This window comes from Populus euphratica, unplaced genomic scaffold, assembly GCF_000495115.2.
Source record: "Populus euphratica unplaced genomic scaffold, PopEup_1.0 scaffold5.1, whole genome shotgun sequence".
NCBI lineage: Eukaryota > Viridiplantae > Streptophyta > Magnoliopsida > Malpighiales > Salicaceae > Populus > Populus euphratica.
The window spans coordinates 275,985-300,707 of record NW_011499848.1 but is presented as its reverse complement, the minus strand read 5'-3'; the positions used below and the strand labels follow the sequence as shown (position 1 = coordinate 300,707).

General features: G+C 34.1%; 2 protein-coding genes and 1 non-coding gene across 3 annotated transcripts; all 3 read left to right on the top strand.

The window, feature by feature from the left end:
• The first annotated feature begins 329 nt into the window (after positions 1 to 329).
• Positions 330 to 5,451, top strand: LOC105111954 (BTB/POZ domain-containing protein At3g44820-like). The gene is made up of 4 exons (XM_011007476.1): positions 330 to 789; positions 1,170 to 1,239; positions 3,151 to 4,350; positions 4,434 to 5,451. The coding sequence occupies exons 1-4, from the start codon at positions 740 to 742 to the stop codon at positions 4,995 to 4,997; spliced, it is 1,884 nt and encodes a 627-aa protein (XP_011005778.1). The 5' UTR covers positions 330 to 739; the 3' UTR covers positions 4,998 to 5,451.
• A 305-nt stretch (positions 5,452 to 5,756) lies between these two features.
• TRNAS-GCU (transfer RNA serine (anticodon GCU)) lies at positions 5,757 to 5,838 on the top strand. Its single transcript has one exon. It is a non-coding gene; the product is annotated as a tRNA-Ser (tRNA).
• Positions 5,839 to 11,208: 5,370 nt separating this feature from the next.
• LOC105111945 (AP-2 complex subunit alpha-1-like) lies at positions 11,209 to 21,736 on the top strand. Its single transcript, XM_011007467.1, has 27 exons — positions 11,209 to 11,622; positions 13,299 to 13,430; positions 13,830 to 13,955; positions 14,155 to 14,217; positions 14,306 to 14,403; positions 14,495 to 14,702; positions 14,890 to 14,961; positions 15,042 to 15,134; positions 15,558 to 15,659; positions 15,799 to 15,896; positions 16,195 to 16,276; positions 16,403 to 16,491; positions 16,755 to 16,860; positions 16,959 to 17,024; positions 17,154 to 17,260; positions 17,356 to 17,460; positions 17,544 to 17,664; positions 17,806 to 17,988; positions 18,099 to 18,329; positions 18,593 to 18,673; positions 18,816 to 18,980; positions 19,091 to 19,177; positions 19,273 to 19,398; positions 20,388 to 20,468; positions 20,556 to 20,627; positions 20,935 to 21,014; positions 21,097 to 21,736. Exons 1-27 carry the CDS (start codon positions 11,491 to 11,493, stop codon positions 21,233 to 21,235), a joined length of 3,045 nt encoding a protein of 1,014 aa, XP_011005769.1. The 5' UTR covers positions 11,209 to 11,490; the 3' UTR covers positions 21,236 to 21,736.
• Positions 21,737 to 24,723: the final 2,987 nt, after the last annotated feature.

The following is a 24,723-nucleotide window of genomic DNA, read 5'->3' as shown; positions in this document are numbered from 1 at the left end:
AAAAAAATTAAAATAATATTATTTTGATTAAAATTTATCAAGTAAATCTGTTTATTTTTATATTTTTATTTCTATCTCTTTAATTAAATACATTTCTTTCCAAATAATAAAATTAAATTTTAAAATAAATTTATTTTATATTTTGACTTCTTTATGATCAAACACAATCTCAAGAAATTCTACAAGCAAGTTCAATGAAACTCTTAAAAAACAAAGAAAAATATCACTTGGTTTCTTCTGCTATTTGACATGCAGATAGCAACTTGAAAACAAACTCATTTATTACCCTAATAATACCGCATAACTTGAAAATTCCAATTTTTTTTTTTCTTCTGTTACATGGTCCATGCTGCTAGTGGTTTTCTTGGCAACTTGGCATGCAAAATTCTCCACCTTCTAAAACACATCAACACCTACTTTAATCTCTTGAAACTTCAACTTGCATGTGTTTTTCTTAGCTGTAAAGAGGCCCAGTGTTTTTCATGTTGCCAACACGACCACATTTGACTCACCTAAGACCTCTCTTGCCCTCCATTCTCCCCCTGGTGTTTTTGTTTTGCCCCTTTCTTTTTCTTTCCCTTTTTAACACCGTGAAGGTGAAGTAATTAAGCATGTTTCTGTTTTTGTGGTTATTTGCCTTAAATTCCTTTCCTTTTCTACCCAATTGAGATTTTTGCTTGTTTGAAAAGGAAGAACAGAGAAAAAAAAGGAGTGGTTTTGTTTCTCTTCTAGCTTGGTTATGGCCCCTGCAGGGAAAGTTACTGGTTTTCACAAAGAGGGTAGTGACTGGTATGTTTCTTCACTATATTTCTTATAATCTCTCAAACCCAGATTTTAATTAATTTTTTTGAGGGGGGGAGGGGGGTTTGAGATTTTACAGTTTACTTTGTTGGTTGTGTTCAGTCTTAGTTCATTTGTCACCTGTTTTGTTTTAAAGCTGTGATGGTGTGTAGCTGCCAGAATTCTGCATTGAAATTTGAATTATGGGTTCTTTTTCTTTGTTTTAATCATGCCTTCTATTGTAATTCATGGGCTTTCGAAGAAAAAAGAAGTTTTTTTTTTTTTAAATGATCGTGGTGATGATGGTTTGGTTGATTTCCAGAGTTAGAGAGGAGTGTCAAGTGTGTGTGTGGTTGCCCGATAATATGATTTCTTGGTGGGTCTGGCAGGTTCTGCAATGCAGGGTTGCCAAGTGATATCACTGTTGTTGTGGATGGTATAAAGTTCCATCTTCATAAGGTAGGCTCATATTTACCTTCTTGTAGGGTTTAAGAACACCCGTAACTGATTCATCTTCGTTTTGTTGTTTTGTGAACCCGTCTTTTAATGATTTTGAATTCTTGATGTATGTTTTATGTAAAATTGTGGTAGTCTACTCTTTTCCTGCTAGAGTTTTTGACCTAAATATGTTTGATGCTGATCACTTAATTGTACTTACTCTTTTAACTATGAAACTTAATGCTGGTAGATTCCTAGTGCTGAGAGATTTTTTTTTCTTGTAATGAAATGCTGTCGTAACTTCAGTTTTATGTGTCGTGTACAATGTGTGTATCGAATCCTTCACCGAAGTCCCATTTCTTTGCACATCTCCTATATACTTGGAGTTTTGATAGTAAATCCTAAAGTTTTCAACTTTTCACATTTTCCGTTGGTTTAAAAACTCTGAAGTGGCCTCTGGGGCGTTCTGTAATGAGTATGGAGTGCATTGAAGTAGTTGTATCTGTAATTTTTTCTTTAATGGAAGATGGTAGACTTAAAATGTATTCCTACAATTAGTCCAGGGAAGAAAAATGGCAGGACTTCTGGGGAACTATTTTAGAAGTAGTCAATCTCCGGTCCTTTCCTAGATGTCTTTCAAATTAACCAGCTGCAGTTAACAAATTTTTGGTCTCTCTTTCTTTGAATTCAGCAAAATTGCTTCTATTATAGGTTGATCGGTGATCAAGATGTTTAAGGGGTTTTGTTTGATAGAATGGTCTATTCTGTAAGTCGGCAATCATAAGACTAAATATATCACATTCTTTGACGAGTACCAACTAGTGAAGGGTAGGGAATTGGCTGATTTCCTGGCCACGCATTCCAGTTCCTAGCTCTAAGATTAGAGTAGGGCAGGAAGGAGCACGGTGTTGTTCAATAAGATAACGTATTACACTAGCTTTCTCAATAGTTCCAGCCACTTTGGAGGAGAAGTTCTTGCCGCTGCCCCCTTTGCCGTTCTTCGTGCTCTGCCATCATACCTCCTTTGCCATGAATTGTTCCTCAGACTTGTGTTGAGAATCGAGAAACCCAAAAATTTGATCTCAATTTTGCGAAGTAACATTTTTCCTAACTTCCCTCATTTAACTCAGTTTTGATTTGAAGCTAAAATCTATCCTAGAACCACCTGTGTAGAAAACAGAGACTGAGATTCTTTCAATAGAAGAGAATATACCGCAGTGTATCCAGGAGAGTAAATGGCAGATAAGAATATAACATAAAGATGAATACGAGTTGGATGAGTTCCTGGTGTCAAACGTCTCTATCCTCTGCTATTATTAATTTTATTTTTGTCTGGTTATCTTGTTCTTGAAATGGACTTAACACATCTGCAGAATGAGGAGATTGTAATTGCCTGCAAGAGTGAGTTTTTATTGTCATCATGATTAGAGTGCTTGGAATGAATTATTGTGTTTGGTCAGGAGTGCAATGCAGTTTTTTGGTATTACTTGATATTGTAAATAGCTTGATCTTAGGATCATTTGCTTTTAAAGGGGCCTTCTTTTTCCTTGAGACCTTACTCCAATATGCTTTATGTTCATGACACAAAATACCTTTCATAAAAATCCCTAACCATGTATATTGCCACAGGATGGAGAAAATGTGGTAGATAATGCTTTAGCCTGTGAACAGAGTGCCTATTGTGGCACAAAAAAAACTTGGGAGTTTAAGTTTACATCTTTTTAACCATCTGGTTAGATTTCTAAATAAAAAAAAAATCACCATGCCTGGTATGAATTTTAATATCTTATCAAATCATCCAGTACCATCTATGCTTGATGTGATCATATTGCACTGTATTTCCTATTTATGCAAAGATTTTCTTAATTTTGAGCTTATGATATTAGTCAAGTTGGATTTTAGAAATATTGGTAACAATATATTTTTGTCCAGTTTCCACTGGTGTCAAAATGTGGGAAGATAGCACGAATATGTGAAGAATCCTCTGAAAAGGCATTCATCGCAGCATTTGAGGAATTCCCTGGTGGTCCAGACACTTTCTTGATTGCGGTAAAGTTTTGCTATGGATTAAGGGTGGAACTGACACCAAGAAACATAGTAATCTTGTATTGTGCAGCAGACTATCTTCAGATGACAGATGAGTACGGAGAAGATAACTTGCTTTCCAAGTCTGAAAATTTCTTCCACAAGAATGTACTTCACAACTGGAAAGACTGTATATTGGCTCTTCAAAGTTCTGATCCTGTTATTGCAAGGGCTGAAAAGCTCCAGATTATAAGCAAATGTCTGAGTTCTCTATCCATGATGGTATGCACAGATCCTAGTTTGTTTGGATGGCCCATGATGATGTATGGTAGCTTACAGAGCCCTGGTGGAAGCATCCTCTGGAATGGTATAAACACTGGGGCTAGAATCCAAAGCGTAGAATCTGACTGGTGGTTTGAGGATATATCATACCTTAGTGTAGGTTTGTTTGAAAGATTGATATATACAATGGAAACCAGAGGCCTAAGGCCTGAAATTCTTGTGGGTGCAATTATGTATTATGCCAGGAAGCACCTACCGGGCCTCGGCAGGTGGCAGAGTGGACAAAGTTGGAAAACAAGAACATTTGCCAGTTTCAGCTTGACACCTGCTGTTGTTGATCAAAAGGTTTTGATAGAAACCATTGAGAAACTTCTCCCAGAGAAGAAGGGGAAATCCTTTTGCTGTTTTTTATTGGGACTTCTTCGAGTGGCACTGATACTGGGTGTCAGTCAAATGTGCAAGGACTCTTTAGAGAGGAGAGTAGGGATGCAGCTGGAAGTGGCGACCCTAGATAGTCTTCTTATTCCTGCCTATTCAGATTCTGATACTTTGTACAATGTTGACTGTGTGGAAAGGATCATTCATCATTTCATGGCTTCAGAATCCAGGATTACGTTATTTTCTCCATCATCATTGGACCTAGAAACATCTCCATCATCTGAACCTTTAAGAAAGGTTGCAAAACTGATAGATAACTACATTGCAGAGGTTGCTTCAGACATACATTTGAAACCTAGAAAGATACGATCTCTTGCAGAGGCCCTTCCAGAATCTTCAAGACCATTGCATGACGGGCTATACAGAGCACTGGATATATATTTCAAGGTCGGAAATTATTGGATTTTCTTCTGGAATACAACCTTCTTGTATGTTTCAAAAATTTTCTGATCACTTGTGGCATTTTCCAGGCGCACCCTTGGCTATCAGAGAAAGAGAAGGAGGAACTTTGCAACACCATTGACTACCAGAAGCTCTCCATTGATGCCTGTGCCCATGCTTCCCAGAATGCAAGGTTACCACTTAGAGTTGCTCTTCAAGTGTTGTTCTTTGAGCAGATGCAATTGAGAACTGCTCTTGCTGGCTGTCTACATGTCATGGACACTGAAAGTGCCCCTGCAGGTCCCATTCCTCGTGATATGTTGGGCCAGATTGTACAGAGGGATGGGTGGAGAACAGTTGTGCAAGTGAACCAGGTTTTAAAGGTAGATATGGACAATATGAGGTCTAGAGTTGGGGAACTTGAAGAAGAATTTAGTAAAATAAAACAAGAGATGAAGAGAGTGACTAAATCACATAGCTCTCTTAGTTCTCCTCGCTTGGTTGCCAGGAAGATTGGGTGCAAGCTTGTCCCACGATCCTCATATGCAGAACCTGATACTGTTGATATTACCGGACCAACACCTAGAGCATCAGTTGAACAAGCACACCGTCCCCACCATTCGAGACACTGGAAGAGTTTCCCTATGTTTTGATAGTAATTTGATGCATAGAAGGCAGAGCAAAGAGGATCACAGTTTTGTATCACATAATTGGTTTCAAATCGTATGGAAAATAGAATGCAATGTCTTCTCATCCCTATTGAAGTGTTCATCTTTTGAAAGTTGTTTAAACATTTCAAGGAGGAATCTTTTGGAATTCTCAAGCCGCAGGGTTATGGAAAGTCTTACAGTGCATTATGGAAAGTCTTACAGCGCCTTCAAAAAGCCATATGCTCCAATCCAAATCTGGACTTGTAGAGAAATGTTACACCAGATTTAGAATGGAGCTGTCATACATCATGTATTTATCATAGAGAAAAGGAGAAGTTATTTTTCGTTTGTGGTTTTTTTTCCCACCCTTTTATGGCATATACATGTACAGCTCTGTGAATTGTCTTGTGAGATTGTCAAGCACTAGAAATACATCAGAAAATTCATGTTGCATGTTTGAACCTCGATCCTGCCTAGTTTCTATTGTCTTTGTGGTTTGATGTTCATATTTGTATGTTCTCAAGAACACGCATTGAATAGGTTTTGACGATGAGCGGGCTGCATTTTTCTTCCTGCAACCCAAGGCAGTTTCAGAGCCTCTGCCTCCTTGGGGATTGATTAGGTGAAAACAATGCAAATCAAGCAGCATTCTGGATTTGCTTCCTGGGTCCCTGGTGTTCGTGATATTACTTTGTACGTCTGAAGTGGGGTAAAGCACAAAAATAGTTATTTAAATATTGATAGACAGAGTCCCCATCAACAGTCGCTTTGGCCGAGTGGTTAAGGCGTGTGCCTGCTAAGTACATGGGGTTTCCCCGCGAGAGTTCGAATCTCTCAGGCGACGTTTATATTTTAGCAATGTTTTCGAGCCACCCTCATAAGACTCCTGCACCTTTGGATCTAAACTTAAATTATTTATTTTTTTATATTTTTTTAAGTATTTTTATTTTAAAATAATATTATTTTATATTTTTAAAATTTATTTTTGTCATTAAAAACATCTAAAAACATAAAAAATAATTTTAAAAAAACAAATTAATTTTTTATAAAATATTGCTTGAGCCCCTCCCAAACAACACTTGAAAGTACATTATATTCCATTTATGTGCTTTAACAAGACATCACGGAGTAAAAGACGAAAGAAAATTACTTTTTATATAAAAGCCATGCTTTATAGATTACTATCATCCATTGTTTATCCAAGTTTCATGATTCACAAAATAAAGGTTTAATATATTAATAACATCCAAATTCTTTATTCATATTTTCATTTTACTTTCATTCTATTCGGCAGAAACCAAGCAGCCAGCAAAATAAAATAAAATAAAGCTTATTTTTAATTTATTATATCAAATTTAATCCTTAATCTTTTATGTTTTGAATTTATTTTTCATTTTCAACCCATAAAATTTGATTTAAATTTATTTATAAATAATTTACTCATTCGATATTATGCTTTGTTGATCAGGCGTGTTTCTTGTTGTGTCTTCCAATACTAGTTACCAAGTTATCAATGGAGCGTCTGGCTGAAGCATCACCTCCAGCAAAACAGGTCCGCCTGTTGCAGTGGCTTTCATTGCTGGTGTGCTCTTTGCCAACAATATTTATGGTGGCATGCAGTTTGTAGACAAAACTGAGTGGGGTGCTGTGATAGCATTAGTCATGTCTGATATTTTTTTCCTACTGAATATTGTTCCCTCCCTCCATTGACAGAGAGGGGAGGATTATACTTGAGATTAAACCTGGCTTTAGTTTCCTATGATACCGCCTTCTCTTTTTTTATCTGGCTTCATCACTGCGAGCTAATTGCTTGGATCAAAGATTCAGTTGAAAGCACAGATCATGGGTTGGTTTTTTCTGGGAGCCAGTTCATCTGATATCCTGATATGATCTGCTTCTTTCGAGCACTACAACCTCTTCAGCCCTGATTATTATTGACTGGTTGATATTAATTGTTCTACTCAGCCACATCAGGAGTGGATTCCCTTTCTTGCTTTCGACTATTTGCTGCGATAAAAATTTTAAGCAGTAAAACGAAAACAAGGCGAAAATGATGGACCTGGAAGAGCACATTTGAAGGTGAGTCAGGTGTCCTTGGTGCTCAAGAAACTGTGCCAAAGCTCAGTCATATCTTCAACCATGGCCTCTGACAGATATTTCGCAAGCTTCTTTAGAAACCCAGTCCATCATCACCCATATACTTTCTGGAACATGGAAGGTCCGGATTCCTTGAGGTGACACACCTTGACAGAATGACAGGCATGAAAAGAATCTGATTATTGTCGATTTTCTATTGCTAGCCAAAAAGGCACTCCCTGTTAGAGGTTTTGCCGTCCCCAGCTCATCAACGGACCCCATGCTTCCATTCATCACTTTAAGCAAAGAAATGATGCCTCCCGGAGACCCACAGAAACCTTTTCCCTTTTCATGTATTTTGACTCGTGTGTCAATGACAGCTTCAAGTTCTTAACACAGTATCATGTCATGTTTATTAAAACTCAAATATTATTGGCTCCATGAATTCATTTAAAGTTCAATTCAAACCCAAAATGGTGAAAGTTCCCCAGTAGTTAAAATAAATAAATAAAATATAGCCTATAATTATGGACTCGGTCATCCAACTCACGTCTGTTTAGTAATATAAGAAGGTGTGAATGAACCTGATTGTAATTTTCAAAATATTCTACTAATTAATATACACGATACTTTTATATGGATTTTAGTGAAAAATCTTTTTAAAATTTTAGTTATAAAAAAAACTATAATTTATAGTTTTTTAAACATGTTATTTTAATTACAACAGCAAAAACTATCTAAACAAACACTCAATCCATGTAACTGGCACACAAAATGCATATAAAACATTAGAATTTATATAAAAACATTTTGTTAAGATTATATTGGGAAATGTGATGGATATTATTTTGAAAAATATTTTTTATTTGAAAATATATTAAAATGATATTTAAAAAAAATATTTTTTACACTATTATATCAAAATAAAAAAAAGTATTGAAAAATAATAATTTAAATATTACAAAAATTCAAAAACTTTTGAAAATATAATTTAACCATAAAGTCAAACAAAACTTAAATGAAGCTCGTCAGCATAATTGTACTCCAGCTAGTAAAAACGGGGACGGCTCCGGATAAGCGTGAAGTAACTGATTTATTTGACCAGTACAATTGTTTTCGTTAAGGATACTACACTACTGCATTCCTTAGCGCTTCGGATAAAATTATATTTTTAAAAATTTAAAAATATTATGAGAATAAATATTTTTTTAACAATATTATTAAATTAAATAATTTTAAAATTTATTAACTCAGTTTCTTATCTAAGTTGACTTTCATATTAAATTATATAGAAGTTGATATAAAATATAAATCATTCAATTTTATTGATTTAAAAATAATTTGTATTGTTAATAAATATATAATATGGCTTTTTAAATAACTTTTAAATGATAATTTTTTTTATATTAAGATAATACCCGATTAGATTGTTCTTGGTTGCCTGCGACCTAGGTTATAAATTTTAATAAGTTTAATAACTTTGTTGTTTTTATAAATTATTTTTATTTAATTTTATGATAAAATTAAATGCTTATAAAATTAAATATCGATCCTAAAAAAAAATTTATTTGAGATCATAATAACTTTGTATAAAATAAATAAAAATAAATCATGAATTATATTTCTAACTAATCCAATATTAGAAAAGAGTGAAGTAAATAAAAAAATTAGAAAAATTAAAGGATAAAAAACAAAAAAATATAATGTTTGATGGGTAAACTAGTAGAACCCATGAATCAGATAACTCGATCGAGTCAACATGTCAAACTTGCAAATCAGATAATAAACTTCACTGGGATTAATGACTTGTTGTTTTAATCTAAATTATTGTTTATTTAACTTTATAATAAAAAAATAAATATTTGTAAAATCGAGTGTCAAATCAATCTAATATTGAATGATAAAATCGAATAAATTAATTAAAAAAAATTAAACCCATTAAACCCATCAAAAGCCAGACAAACTTTCTAGAATTTATTAACATTTTAAAAAAATATTTTTTTGAAATATATAATGAAAAAAATAAATGATAATATAATTAAAATTTCTTATCTTTCATATTAAATTATATAGAAGCTGATCTAAAATATAAATCATTCAATTTTATTGATTTAAAAATAATTTAGATTGTTAATAAATATATAACATGACTTTTAAAATAACTTTGAAATGATAATTTTTTTAATATTAAGATAATGCTCGATTAGATTGTTCTTGATTGCCCTGTGACCTGGGTTATAAATTTTAATAAGTTTAATAACTTTGTTGTTTTTACAAATTATTTTTATTTAATTTTATGATAAAATTAGATGCTTATAAAATTAAATATCGATCCTGAAAAAATGTTTATTTGAGATTATAATAACCTTATATAAAATAAATAAAAATAAATTATGAATTTTATTTCTAACCAATCCAGCATTAGAAAAGAGTGAAGTAAATAAAAAACAATTAGAAAAATTAAAGGATAAAAAAAAATATAATGTTTGATGGGTAAACTAGTAGAACCTATGAATCAGGTAACTTGATTGAGTCAATATGCCAAACTTGCAAATCAGATAATAAACTTCACTAGGATTAATGACTTGTTTTTTCATTCTAAATTATTGTTTATTTATTTTTATAATAAAAAATAAATATTTATAAAATCGAGTGTCAAATCAATATCAAGATATTTCTTTTTAAGATTATAATAACATCATAGAAAATAAAACAAAAAAATAAAATTCAATTCTTAATCAATCTAGTATTGAATGATGAAATCAAATAAATTAATTAAAAAAATTAAACTCATTAAACCCATCAACAACCAAACAAACTTTCTAGAATTTATTAACATTTAAAAAAAAATATTTTTTTGAAATATATGATGAAAAAAATAAATGATAATATAATTAAATTCAACTAAAAAAAAAGATAAACTTGTGAACCGGTACAATTAGGATTTCTTTGCAAAACTCGTAAATCGAGTCATTGACTCCATAAAATTTAATAACTTAATTTTTTTAATTATTTTTTAAAATAAACCATACTACTATGTTAAGATATTTTTCTAATATTAATTAGGTGCTAGGATATTTTTCTCATACCACAATAACCATATTTAAATAAATTTTTAACTTTAAATCTCCATAAACATATTAATGACTATTTTAAAAAAATTAATAATTAAATTAAAAAATTAAAATACAGAAAAAAAAAACATACAGAAAATAGTATTTTATCCACCCCTTCTAACTTTGTACTTAATAATTTGAAACAAATGAACCTTTTAATTGGATAAATGTGGTGTGTATTTGATAAATTGATATATAATATTTTTTTTTAAAGAGATTTTTAATTTCAATCTATTAAGATCATAAAAAAAACTTTAAAACATATTAAGTCAATGTTTTTTAAATTTAAAAATAATTTAAAAATAAAATCAACCCCAAAAACAAATACACCTCAAGTCTAGAAATCAAGAAAATAACATGACAGTAGCAAAAAGCAAAGAAAGAAAGAGAAAAAATGAATTAAGGTATATAACCTGAGGATCAATATCATAAAATACTTTGTTTTGTGCTTGATTTGTTATTACTAACCATAATCAATGATACATCACAAGATAAAAAAACAATCCACTATTATATTGACTTGATTAGAGATAACTTGAAAAACATTCAATAAAAAACTATTATTATTTTCCATGCTTAAAAAATACTTAATTTTTTTTTTATTTTTTTTGCAATATATGGCAGATGGGAGGAAAATAAAAGCAAATAAGAAGAATTAAATCAAGGATGAAACTCTTAGGTTAAATTAAATTAAAGGGCACGTTAGTAGAGTTTACTTTTTTAAAAAAGTTTTATTTTAAAATATATTAAAATAGTATTTTTTTTTATTTTTACCTCCATACATAAAAAATTATAAAATATTAAAAAAATTAATTTAAACTAAAAAAAAGTTTTTAAAAATTTACAACGTCCTCTATACATAAAAAATTATAAAAAATTAATTTAAACTAAAAAAAAAGTTTTTAAAAATTTACAACGTCCCTCCTCTTCTCTTCAGGCCACCCTTTCTCTCTCTAGAAAAAAGAGGAAGGATTAAAAATTACAGGTGGGACTCGCAGGTGGTTAGGTTAAACTAAATTAAATTAAGGTAAATAAAAGTCGTCCCTCCTCTCCCCAGTCCACCCTTTCTCTCTCTAGAAAAAAGGAAGGAAAACGCAAGACAAAATAAGTTCCCCTCTCTCTCTCGATCATCCCGTCAAGTCTCCGTCTCTCTCCCCCGCCATTCCTGCTCCAAATTGACACTCAGATCTCCATCGTTCTCTCTTAGATCTAACCGTCATCGTTCTATCAAAGAGAGACGATTTCGAAGAAAAACTGACAACTAAAAAGAGGAACCCTCTCTAATTGTTGGATCTGAGAGCGAAATGGCGTTATCAGGCATGAGAGGTCTCTCTGTCTTTATAAGCGATATTCGAAATTGTCAAAACAAAGAGCAAGAAAGGCTTCGCGTCGATAAAGAGCTTGGCAATATCCGTACTCGTTTCAAAAGCGAAAAGGTTAGGGTTTTTATTTTTTCAATTCTTTTTTATTTTTACAATTTAATCATTTTTTATCTATTTAGATGACGTTAATTTATATCTGATTACTTTAATCACCGAGAAATTTCTTAGTGAAGTTTGAAATTTAGCTGAGCTAATGCAAGCATATATGACATAAGAATAATAATGTTAATCTTACATAAAGTTACTCACTTCTGGAAGAGCTGTATCAGTTGATTTTTTTTTTACCACAGCGGTGGGTCTGGTAAATCTAATGGCTGGGATTTTTCGGGAAGTGAATTCGTAGAAAAAAATTTCATTTAGATTAGCATAACTTATAGCATAAATGTTTAGGGCCTGTGGAAATGGAGAGTTCTTGTTGTGGGAGCTCATGACAGTAAATGGCGGTAAATTTGGATTTTTTTTCTCTTGGTGTTAGTTCTTTTTAGTGAACTGTCAGGCGTGGAGATGTATGGTTTTAAGATTAGGACTAGAAGTGCAATGACGCTGATTTAGGTCAGAATGGGTAATTCTCAGCAGTTCAATGAAGGGTCAGGTTGGGCATATAGAACATATTTTCACCATGGTTTACTTGATTGAAGAGTTTGAAACGTCAATGGAACAAAAAGGACAGAAGAAGTAATAGGAATAGCACTCAGGCTAGAGCCTTTTTAGTTAGTGTGTTTGGATATTTACATGTGCTGCAGATGTGAACTGATGATGGCACTGAGAGGACATTCTTTATTCACTGCATTGAAATACATATGGTTGAATGATGTTGAGTTTGATAGGACCTCAAATGGGAAAGGCTTGTGTGGAAAACTTTGGTATGTAAAAGGGAAATGTATCTTAGTTTCTAAGATGGAGCCTTTTGGGATGGAATGGTTGTGACATTGAGTAAAGGAAATAAGTTAGTGGCTATTGCCTATTCATATTTAAGAACCGTGTTGGTTTTCAATATTGTTCCAAGTTAGTAGCTATCGTCTATTATTTGACTACATATGATTTGAAGATGAAGAAGTGCTTTAGTTGGAAACAGAAATCCCAGTTCAAATCTGCGGGTTAATGTTTTGGAGATTGCACTCATGCCTTTAAATTTGTTTGTTGTTGGTCGGAAGCTAAAGAGTTGCTTTCAACCCATGTAAAGGCTTTGTGTATTTGGGAAAAGGCTTATTTTTTCTTATAGTGGAAGAAAGAATTTACTCAAGTTAAGTTTACATATATTAGATCCCATTATTGTGTTAGATCTGTGTTTTGTTAAAAGCTCAAGATTGCTCTGGGTCTTTGAGGTTCAATGATTTTTTCAGGTGATGATAATTTGATATCGTGATATAGTTTGACTGGCCATGTTTTGATTCAGAACTTTAAAAAAGGCCCAGTTGGAGAAATTTAGAATTGCAAGGGAACCTCTTTGAAGTTTGGTTTCTCACATTCTTAAATACTGGTTTGCTGCTGCATCTTGTTCCTGTCTGCATCACCTTGATGTTCGTCCTTAATATACACCTCAAAGTTGTATGCAATTTATTGAATTGCTGCTCAATCAGAACAATACAACGTCAGGGAATGATGGAAATGCTTTTAGATAGCTTATGTAAAAGTTTATGCATTGTTAATTCTCCCATGTAGTAGACAACACTTGCAATATTCTATTAAATCAAGAAAGCTGTTATATGGATTTTTTGTTTCTTTGACAGGGTTTGACTCATTATGAAAAGAAGAAATATGTTTGGAAAATGCTTTACATTTACATGCTAGGCTACGATGTAGATTTTGGTCACATGGAAGCTGTTTCCTTAATATCTGCGCCGAAGTACCCTGAAAAGCAGGTAAATTTTGTCTATGCTTTTCATGATTTCTAATGATTGATAGTCATGTGGCTGGCTGGTAATTGGCTTGTTTAAGTGAATCATTGAAAACTTTGGTTATACTGGTTTGTTTGCCATAGTCATTGGATGTACTAACAATCCTGAAGAGCTCTTCTACATGTGGTCAATAGGAACCATTAAAATGGTAACGAAAGCAATATATGTACCGATTAAATTTTGTATAGGAATGGAAGCCTTCAAGATCCTTGAAAACGACTTGTAGCATTTCCTAAGATAAATACAATGTGGTCCTCAAAAGCTACACCTCCCATGATGTGAACTTATGCATTTATGTTTCCTTTATGTTCAGAATTGACTTTGCTGTTCAATTAACTTTTGCTTTTCTGCAAACGCCTGCAGGTTGGGTACATAGTGACATCATCTTTGCTAAATGAGAACCATGATTTTCTGAGATTAGCAATAAATGCAGTGCGCAATGATATTATTGGTCGGAATGAAACTTTTCAGTGCCTGGCTTTGACTATGGTATGGTAACAAAAGATGTTTTTTAGTTTCTAGACTTGTGTATTTTTATTTTCAGGTGATATTAAGATGTTTCAGAAAAAGTACCTTTGTGTGTTCCTTTTTATTCTATAGTGTCTCTCCTCTTTTCCTTTCTCCGACTCACCCTACAACATTTATTTGAAATCTTACCTTTGAGACTATTTTGCTTTAACTATTGCAGGTTGGGAATATTGGTGGAAGAGAATTTGCTGAATCTTTGGCACCAGATGTTCAAAAGTTACTTGTAAGAGATGGCAATAATTTTTGAGTTTTTTTTACTGGCATATTTTGAAAATGATTGATGTGAACGTCTCCCTCATTTTTTGTTTTAGATTTCTAGCAGCTGCAGGCCGCTTGTGAGAAAGAAGGCTGCATTATGTTTGCTGCGCTTGTACAGAAAAAATCCAGATGTCATCAATATAGATGGCTGGTATGTTTTTGAAGGTTACCTTCTAGGCTATTATCCAAAAATACCTTTTATCTTTGTTTATTTTAATGGTCTCTTTTTTCAAATGCCTTAGGGCGGATCGGATGGCACAATTGCTAGATGAACGTGATCTTGGTGTTCTGACGTCTTCTACAAGCCTTCTTGTTGCTTTGGTGTCAAATAACCATGAGGCATACTGGAGTTGTCTACCAAAGTGTGTTAAGATATTGGAGCGACTTGCAAGGAACCAAGATATCCCACAAGAATACACTTATTATGGTATCCCATCTCCTTGGCTTCAGGTCAGTATATATATATGTTTTTTTTTGTTGTCTTTTGGGAAAAAAGAGAGAGAGAGAGAGGGATTCATAGCAAGGTTGATTACATATGATCCAATCTACCCAGTTTTCCTCCTAAATCTCGTGAATGTTAGCAGTCAGAGATTTCTCCATTCATAGCTTACAAGTTCATGTTGATTCAATTATACAGGTTAAGGCAATGAGGGCGCTTCAGTACTTTCCAACTATTGAAGATCCTAATGTTAGAAGATCCTTGTTTGAGGTCTGACTGTTTTCAAAGAATTTAATTTGACATCCTCATTAGGATTTGTGTTTCTAATAAAACCTAATTTGTGATCTCAGGTCTTACAGCGGATACTAATGGGAACTGATGTTGTAAAAAATGTAAATAAGAACAATGCATCACATGCTGTTCTCTTTGAAGCCCTTGCACTTGTAAGTTGATTGCTCAACTAAGCATGTTGGTACATCAATATGTTATACATATAACAGCTTGTGTATTGTTTGCTGATATAATATACTGTGTTGCTGGTGTTTACATTACCATATGAGCTCTCAGCCTTTGTGACATTATGAGACTATCCTTCTTAATTTCTCTACTATGGTTTGAAATGCATGTGATAGGGTTTCTGTCCTCTTTTTCACATTTTAACTACATAAATGACTAATGAAGTAAATTTATAGTTAATGAGCATTCTAAGGGTCCTGGTGTTGTGCTTTATTTATGGAGACAAATGATATGCTGGCAAAGATGGGTCAAGCAACCCATTACCCCCCCCCCCAAAACTTTGCAAGCATACCAATGAGTTAGAAGCCTGTGGGTTGTGGTTTCTAGATCTTAATTTCCTTTTTTTGCAGGTAATGCATCTTGATGCTGAAAAGGAGATGATGTCTCAGTGTGTTGCCCTTCTTGGCAAGTTTATTGCTGTACGTGAACCAAATATCCGATATCTTGGCTTGGTGAGTTGTAGTTTTATCATTTTAGTAACTCAATGAACTTACTAAAGTTGATATATGTCTAAACTTTGATGGGTGAATCTATTTGCTGTTGTATAATTGTGTGATTGAACATTACAATTTTTTTGTTGCTTTGCTGCAGGAGAATATGAGTCGGATGTTGATGGTTACAGATGTGCAAGATATCATTAAAAGACATCAGGCTCAGATCATTACCTCGTTGAAAGATCCTGACATCAGGTTAACTTTGAGTGTGTTGCATTTTATGAAAATTTTATAGTTCTTGATGTGGTTTCTGATGCATATGACTTCTGTGTTTTCTACTCTGTTTCCTTCCTTTTGAGTATTTCATATGATTGTAAAAGGAGGGCATCTGATCCACTAAACATGGCTCAAATGTTTGCGCAGTGTTTTGGATATCTTGTGTTTATGAGGATAAAACTGATTGCATACCCCTAAACGCTAACGGATAGTTTTTGAGGTTTTAGATCAATTATATTCTCAGATTTATTTAGCTGACTTCAAATTTTCCCTACAGTATCCGTCGGCGTGCTCTTGATTTACTCTATGGTATGTGTGATGTTTCAAATGCGAAGGACATAGTGGAAGAACTGTTGCAGGTATAAATATATGCATTGAATATGTGGACTGACATTTTGATATGAATGTAGTTTACAATTCTATTGGCATTCTTTATTGGTCTACCAAGAAAAATGAGAGTGCACTGATTTTTATCTGATGTTCAGTATCTTAGCGCAGCAGATTTTGCAATGCGTGAGGAGCTATCTCTTAAAGCTGCCATTCTTGCTGAAAAGTTTGCTCCTGATTTGTCTTGGTAAGGATCTTTTGCCTTTACAAGCTAACTAATAATCTACTTTCTGCAAGACAATATACTATCTTTTCTGCTTTATATTAGTAAAAGAAGATTTCCATCCCTGTGAAACTGAAATCAGTAGCTTGAGCTCATCACTCAACCATTTTTCACTGCTAATTTAACATTGCTAGATTCCAAGTTGTTTTTTATGGATCAGAAGCAACCAAATACCAATTGTTGCTTGCACTTGTTTATCTGTGTACACTATTTTATCTTGAGCACAGGTATGTGGATGTGATACTTCAATTGATTGACAAGGCAGGGGATTTTGTCAGTGATGATATATGGTTTCGTGTTGTGCAGTTTGTTACAAACAATGAAGACCTACAGGTAATTAAAGTATCCTTGGTTTAAGCATAATAAATCTTGTTGATAATAGAGACCTCGATCTAGAGACTTTTCTACTGAAACTTGAAACTTTTGATCAGCCTTATGCAGCAGCAAAAGCCAGAGAGTATCTTGACAAGCCTGCCATACATGAGACCATGGTCAAGGTGTGTAGTTTTGTACCTGATGCCTTTTGTCACTATTACTAGTTTGTCAATTACTCTGATATGAAAAGAGAGGGGTGTGTTAGATATAGATGTCTGACTCGTTTTGGTATTGGTATGTGGGTGTAACAGGTCAGTGCATATCTCCTTGGAGAATACAGCCACCTTTTGGCCAGACGGCCGGGTTGTAGTCCAAAGGAAATATTTAGTGTCATACATGAGAAGCTCCCTACTGTATCGTAAGAACACCTAACCTTTGCCTATCTTTTCTTTCATATCTATATTTTATTTTCACTTAGTCATTGATATGTTAGACAAATGAATGTGTCTGCAGAACTACAACCATTCCAATTCTTCTTTCCACGTATGCTAAGATCTTAATGCACACTCAACCTGCAGACCCAGACCTACAAAAAGTTGTCTGGGCAATATTTAGCAAGTGAGTTTTACTTTGCTCCTCTCGTCCTTAGGTTGTTATGTGTTGCTTATTCTGCGAACCTCAATAATTTTGTGTTCTCATAGATATGAGAGTTGCATTGATGTTGAGATACAACAACGAGCAATTGAGTATTTTGCATTAAGTAGGAAGGGCGCAGCTCTAATGGACATTTTGGCTGAAATGCCTAAATTCCCTGAGCGTCAGGTATATGCGTTTGCTTACAATAATAGATCCAAATAAAGAAACTATTCTAGGTTACCACCTGCAAACTCATCTCTACTCTGATTAAAGGATTCAATTGCATGCTATTGGAACTAACTTTGGTCTTTTCACTTGGAAATTCAGTCTGCATTGTTAAAAAAAGCTGAGGATGCTGAAGTAGATTCTGCAGAGCAAAGTGCTATTAAGTTGCGGGCACAGCAGCAAATGTCTAATGCATTGATTGTAACAGACCAACGGCCTGCTAATGGGGCACCTCAAATTGTTGGCGAGCTTAGTCTAGTAAAAATTCCCAGCATGAGTGATGATGTGGGTAGTTCTTGTCTATTATTCATGAATTCTAGTTTTTCCTTTCAAGAATGTATAAATGATTTCTGAGTTGCATTGGGGAATCTGTTTTTTGTTTAACTTGATAGCAGGATACTTCGGCAGACCAAGGATTATCCCAGGCAAATGGGACTTTGACCACAGTAGATCCTCAATCTGCTTCAGGAGATCTCCTAGGTGATCTCCTGGGTCCACTGGCTATTGAAGGACCTCCTGGAGCTGTCCAATCTGAGCCAAATGCAGTGTCTGGACTGGAAGGGGTTCCAAGTTCAGCGGACTATGCAGCCATTGTTCCTGTAGGAGAGCAAACCAATACTGTTCAGGTATATAGTTCTGCTATGGCATGTTTAGTTTATAGGAAATTTAAAAAATGTAAAAACTTGGAAGTCTTTTCCCTTTCAGATTTGTTTGTGCCGTTAATTGTGTAGGCTGATGGATTTGCTTGAGCATGTTTTGATGTATAATGAAATGCCATTCAAGCAGGTTTAGCATAGCTCAGCTGTAGTGCATTGGCAGATCGAACATGACTTGTATACCATTTTGATTCTCGCATTTGACAAGCTGAGTTTGTTCATGATGATTGCAGCCAATTGGAAATATCAATGAAAGGTTTTATGCTTTATGCTTGAAGGATAGTGGTGTTTTATATGAGGATCCAAACATTCAGGTATGAGTTGTTCTTTCCAAACAATTACTTCTCTTTGTTAGATGTCCAATCCACTTCCCTTCATAGCATTTAAAGATGGCCACATAGTTCTTTCAAAGCTTCTACAATAATTTCCCTGATTTTAACCTCAAATATCTTGCAGATTGGTATAAAAGCAGAGTGGCGAGTGCATCAAGGACGTCTTGTCCTTTTCTTGGGAAACAAAAACACTTCTCCACTTGTTTCTGTTCGGGCTCTGATACTACCCCCTGTCCATTTAAAAATAGAGCTCTCCTTAGTACCTGAAACTATTCCTCCACGGGCACAGGTAAAATGCTTGGAATTGGTATCTGGCTGTTGATCACCATGTGTCACCTTTTCATCATTGTTGTTCCTTAACCATCAATTATTCTTAAATATTTCCTCTTGGATGCATAGGTGCAATGCCCGCTTGAATTAATGAATCTCCACCCAAGCAGGGATGTTGCTGTTCTTGACTTCTCTTACAAGTTTGGTACAAACATGGTACATGATATAGGAAATGTGTTCCACATGGCTAATTTTTTAAATAGCCCGCTACGTTTATCATTTACAATTATCTAATTTTGGACTTTTTGTAGGTCAATGTCAAGCTTCGGCTTCCAGCTGTTCTAAACAAATTTCTACAGCCTATTTCAGTATCTGCTGAAGAGTTTTTCCCACAATGGAGATCACTTACAGGACCACCACTGAAGCTTCAAGAAGTAGTATGTATATTTTGCTCTTCTGTTCGAAACACGTTAGTTTTTTTTTGTTGGGCAGAAAAGTTCTTTCCCTATTTGTTCCATGTTATGATTCTGATTTGATTCATGCTGATGAGTGTAGCTGCCTTTATACAACCTGATTGGTAGAGTGATGTATCAAGTCTTGGCACCAATTGATAAATATTATAGGCTTTCACACAAATGATTTGTGTGTGTGTATTCTTGCACAAGTTTGGTACACTATTCCAGTATTAACTGTTACAGCTGCCTTTAGAGTGGTATATCTTGCTTTCTCATTCATGTTAGCAAGGACGTGTCATGTAGGACAACTTTGGATGTGTGCCCATAAAGATTTCACAGTGAGCTGGATGTTGAAAATCGAGGATTTTAGGCCTAAGTTAGGGTTTTTACTGTAGCTGTGGAAAGGGTCTCACAGGAAAGAAATAGAAGCACCTGGACAGAGAAACAGGGAGAATGCTTGAGGCCACAGCTCTCTAACTGAATGAATTTCAAGTCCACATACAACTTAGAGTACTTGAAAATAATCAAGTCTACCTATTACATCATCAGGTGTCATTCTCAAGAAGAAGAAGCAGAAAAACAAAAACCATAAATGACAGAAGCTCCTAGCCAATAGTAACTTCCTAAATAAGCGAATTTCTAAATAGTGTAATGTTCACATGACAAAGTAAGATGAATTCCTAGATAAACTGGTTTACAAGAAATCTCAAAATCTAAAATTAAATTAAAATAATCTATAAATTCCTCTTGGTTGATCAACATGAAATGGTTGATCATGCTTTTAGAGGATGTAGGGATCTTATCACTTATGGTTTCAAGGATATCTAAAATCTAAACAGCCAATCTTTGGCGCTGAAACTCGTCAATATTGTTAGTTGCGAGCACAATCACCATTTATTATGTTGCTATTTCTGATCCCCTTGCATTGACTAACATGATCATTTTGTATTATTATCTTATTAATGGTACAGGTTAGAGGCGTAAGGCCATTGTCTCTCATTGAAATGACAAACGTATTTAACAGTTTGAAGTTGACAGTTTGTCCGGGGCTTGTAAGTGATTCTTTCTTCTTTTTTCTGTCCACTATCCTCATTTTGAGTTATAGAAAGAGTTGTTCACTGCTCTGTTTTCTGTTTTAGGATCCAAACCCCAACAACCTGGTTGCAAGTACAACTTTCTACTCAGAGAGTACACGGCCCATGCTTTGCTTGGTAAGTATATCTGTTATTATCTTTGTTTATTTGAGTTAATAAATGGTTTTGTAGTTCTGTTTGCTGTCATAGAATGAGCATTTTGTATGGTGGATTTGTTAGCGGGTATCTAACCAGTGGGTCTCATTATCTTACCTGGTGTCTAGTTCTAGTCTGTTATTCATAATAAGAGTTGAAAATAAATTCACTTGAAAGCTTTCCTAGGCTGCTTGATATGAACATTTGTAACTCTTTCCCACTTCACAATTGGTTCCTTCTTGTTAGTTTGAACTGCTCTTTGACAGCCTCTTTGTATGCAATGTTTCAGATAAGAATTGAAACAGACCCAGCAGATCTAACGCAGTTGCGGATGACGGTTGCCTCAGGGGACCCAACACTGACATTTGAGTATGTATTTGATGTCGAAGCCTACAAGTCTGTCAACCCACACTTAAAACCATTTACATTTCTCAAAATTTTCTTTGTGCAGGCTCAAGGAATTTATCAAAGAACAATTAGTTAGTATTCCTACAGCATCACGTCCACCTGCACCGGCACCACCAGCAGCTCAGCCAACCAATCCAGCAGCTTTGACGGATCCCGGGGCTCTGCTGGCTGGTTTGCTGTAACATTGAGGCTATTGATGTGTGAAGATTTGTTCAGTATACACTTGTAAACTTGATTTATACGGTTGGTCCACCCATCTGTTCTCAAGAGGTGGATCAGAAATTCCATGAGCTAGGGCTGACGGAATCAAGGGTGAGCCAATCTGCGAGCAGTTCAAGTATTCAAATTGAATTTCCATGGGATGGTCGGGATTTTGAGATTCTCTTGCACTATTGTAATGTGCTTAGTGAGGTTTTTCTTCCTTCCTTTCATTTCTAAATATATTTTGGGGCGAGGGTTTCTTTGATTTCTTTTTTCCCTTGAAAAATTTTTACACTCCTTTCTCTTCCCAGTTTTACTGGATTGGTTTCTGCAGCACAAAAATTTGACAGCATTGTATGATATTTTACATGAAGTAGAAACAGTTGTAATAGTTTGTATCTAATTGTCAATGTCTAATTATATTTATTCAACAAGAGTTACAGGCTTAAAACGAGAGTAATGTTATTTATTCATATTTTGGTACGTACCATTTAAAAAATATATATATTAGTCAGATTGTGTGCTTTTATGGTTGCCTCCCATTCTGAAGAAAACTCATTCTTGTACTGTTTACTGTCTGGCTGGGGGTTAATAATTGAAGGTTAAATATTGAGGTTAAGGGTGTAAGAAAATGATCAATTATTTTGTTTATTGGCGTGTAAGAATTATTTGCAGTGACAATTTTACAATTTTTATAATGATATTAAAATAAATATATAAAAAAATAATAGAATTTGAAAGAAAAAAGAAAGAAGTGCCCCCCATCTCCCTTGTCAGGCTAATTTACTTTTATTTTAAAGGATAAATTAATATGAGTTTGGAATTTTGATTTGAATTCTAAATGAAATTTAAATTATAGAAAACAGGTCAAAGAAAATAGGAAGACTTTCTAATTTGCTATATTAAAAAATAATCTTCAAATTTGTTTATAAAAATTAACGCTCAACGAGAGACAACAAAATATCAGTTTAGTCTGCCGCAAATAAATCTGGATTGTCATTCCCTTTTTAGCTACAGTACTCTAACCCTCAAAAACATCATAATAATCCCCCACAAAAATAAAAATAAAAATAGTAATTCTAAATCTCTTAAAAATTTATCCATAAAATTACTAAAAAAAATGGATTAATTAAAGCAATAAAAAGTGAAACAAAATGTAATACACAATTTAGATGAGACATTTAAAAGAAGCAAGGGAAGTTTGGAGCAACTAACGGCTAGTAAGGTGATCTTCCTTTTTGTTTTGATGGTATTGTTTATTTTTGTGTTTTAAAAATATTTATAAAAAATTAAAAAAAAATTATTTTTTTATTTTAAATTAATATTTCTTTAATGTTTTTATATTATTTTAATATATTGATATTAAAAATAAAAAAATATTATTTTAATATATTTTTAAATAAAAAACACTTTACAATCATAACCATCCCCCTAAAAGAAAGTGAAATGAGAGTGTAGATATCAAAATAGCTTCTTGAAGCGGGTTTTGAGAGACAACATGCTCTGATGGTTCTTGTGTTTGTTTTGGGATGGATTTTGCTCAATCTTGAAGATGACGATAGACACTCCATTTGTCTAAGCTCGTTGTTGATGCCATGATGATGGCAGTCGGAATCCAACTTCACACAGATTTTAAAGAACAAAACTTCAAACATTTTTGCTACAAAATTTGAATCTAAATAACCAGGTAATTCAAGAACCAACACTTCTTGGTTTACTGGAGGGTGGGATTCTGAATTAAAAGGAAAATTTCTTTTAATTTCATAGGTATTCTAAACACGAATTCAGTTTTTTGACATAATATTTTATTTTAAATATAAAACCTATAATAGATCATCAATTAAATTCAAATAACACGTGAATTGATTCCCACCATACCACAAGTATTAAACTTTTTCTCTGTTCTAAAAAATCTTCCAAACAGGATTAAAGAGGGTTAAATGTTAACCCCTTTAACACTACACCAAATACATTACTAATGTAAAGACATGAGTATTTTTACTGTTGTCCTCGAAAGCTGAAATGGGTTAAAGAAATTGGAACCCAAGTTCACCATTTCCTTGAACTCCTGCGTGAAAATTATAAATCTTCTGTTTATATCCATCCACGGCATATAACTAGAAGGCGGTGGTGGTGCTCCTGAAAATGTGAGATTTCACGAAATTTTAACCGCAGCCTGCTAGCAACAAAATTAGATGTTCGGACTGGTCTATTCATTCCTTTGGTATGGGCTTTCATCCATCTAGGCCTGTAGTTTTTAGTTCAACTACTGTGGGCCGTGGGCCTGTATTGATTGGATCATGCATTTTGGAAGTTAAAAAAAAACAGTATTCCCGCCCTTTTGTAACTTCTTTGTTCGTTTAGTTAAAAAAGAAAAGGAAAAAAAACCTCCCTCCCTTTCTCCCTACAATATCCAAAATTTTCCAGACCTATACACAAAACGGGGTGGGTCTAATTTACATTTCAATACCATAATTAAATTCTAATAAATAGTGTCTTCGAGATTTGAGAAATTGGTTGGGACTTTGAAGGGCTCATTCAGAAGTCATGCAAGAAGAGCAACAGGATACTGCTGCTTTAAAAATGAGCCGAAAGAGTTAGCATCTTGCTCAATCATTCAGGAACGGTACTCAACTGGAAGCCAATAATTTTCGTCGGGAACAATGAGCGAAAAGAGATGCGGGAGATGCTATGCTAATGCTAAATACTATAATGGGAATTTGCAATGTTTGTCTCTGTATTTCTTTTAAATAATAATAAAAATGTGAAGGTCATTTGATTTGTTTTTTTCATAATAATTATAGTACTCTGTATTTCCATGAATAAGTTGGTTGTTTTGTATGGAAAGGATTTGGTATGTTTGTAGTTAGTTTTCTACAGGGTTACAGGGGTTTTGCTCCTCTGATCAGGAACTCGCCATTCATTATCTTGACATGAAAGTCAGAGATGAACTAGTCTCCTGCACTTCACTTCACTTATGCTGTCAAAGATTTTGATCTTTATAATAAACATCCCTGGGAGATCTGGCCCATGTAGTTCGGTGATAAACAATGTGGTTTCTGAATTAGACAAGTTTTCTTTACACGACTGAAGAAGAGGAGTGGTAAGGATTGTAGAATTTCTAGGTGGTGGAACTTGACACGGAGAGGGGGCTGGTGACCTGATTAAAAGCGCTGATACGGAATTGCCAATTGGGTTGGAGAACAAGAAATCCCCTCGCTGTGGGAAGTGGATGGTGTATGAGTTTAGTCTTCTTGGACATTCAACAGATTATGCTTTGAGTCATTAAGAGTGAAGGACAGGGATAAGAAATCGTCAGAATCTGAGCCAGTAGCTGTTCTAACAAAACAGCACAATGGGAAGAGAATCAGAAGCAATTGCTAGTGGAAAAAAATTCAAGATTAAAGAAGCCTGAACCTTGTTCTGATGATGCCCCTGAATTTGAGGTTGCAAAATCTCATTGGGCCAA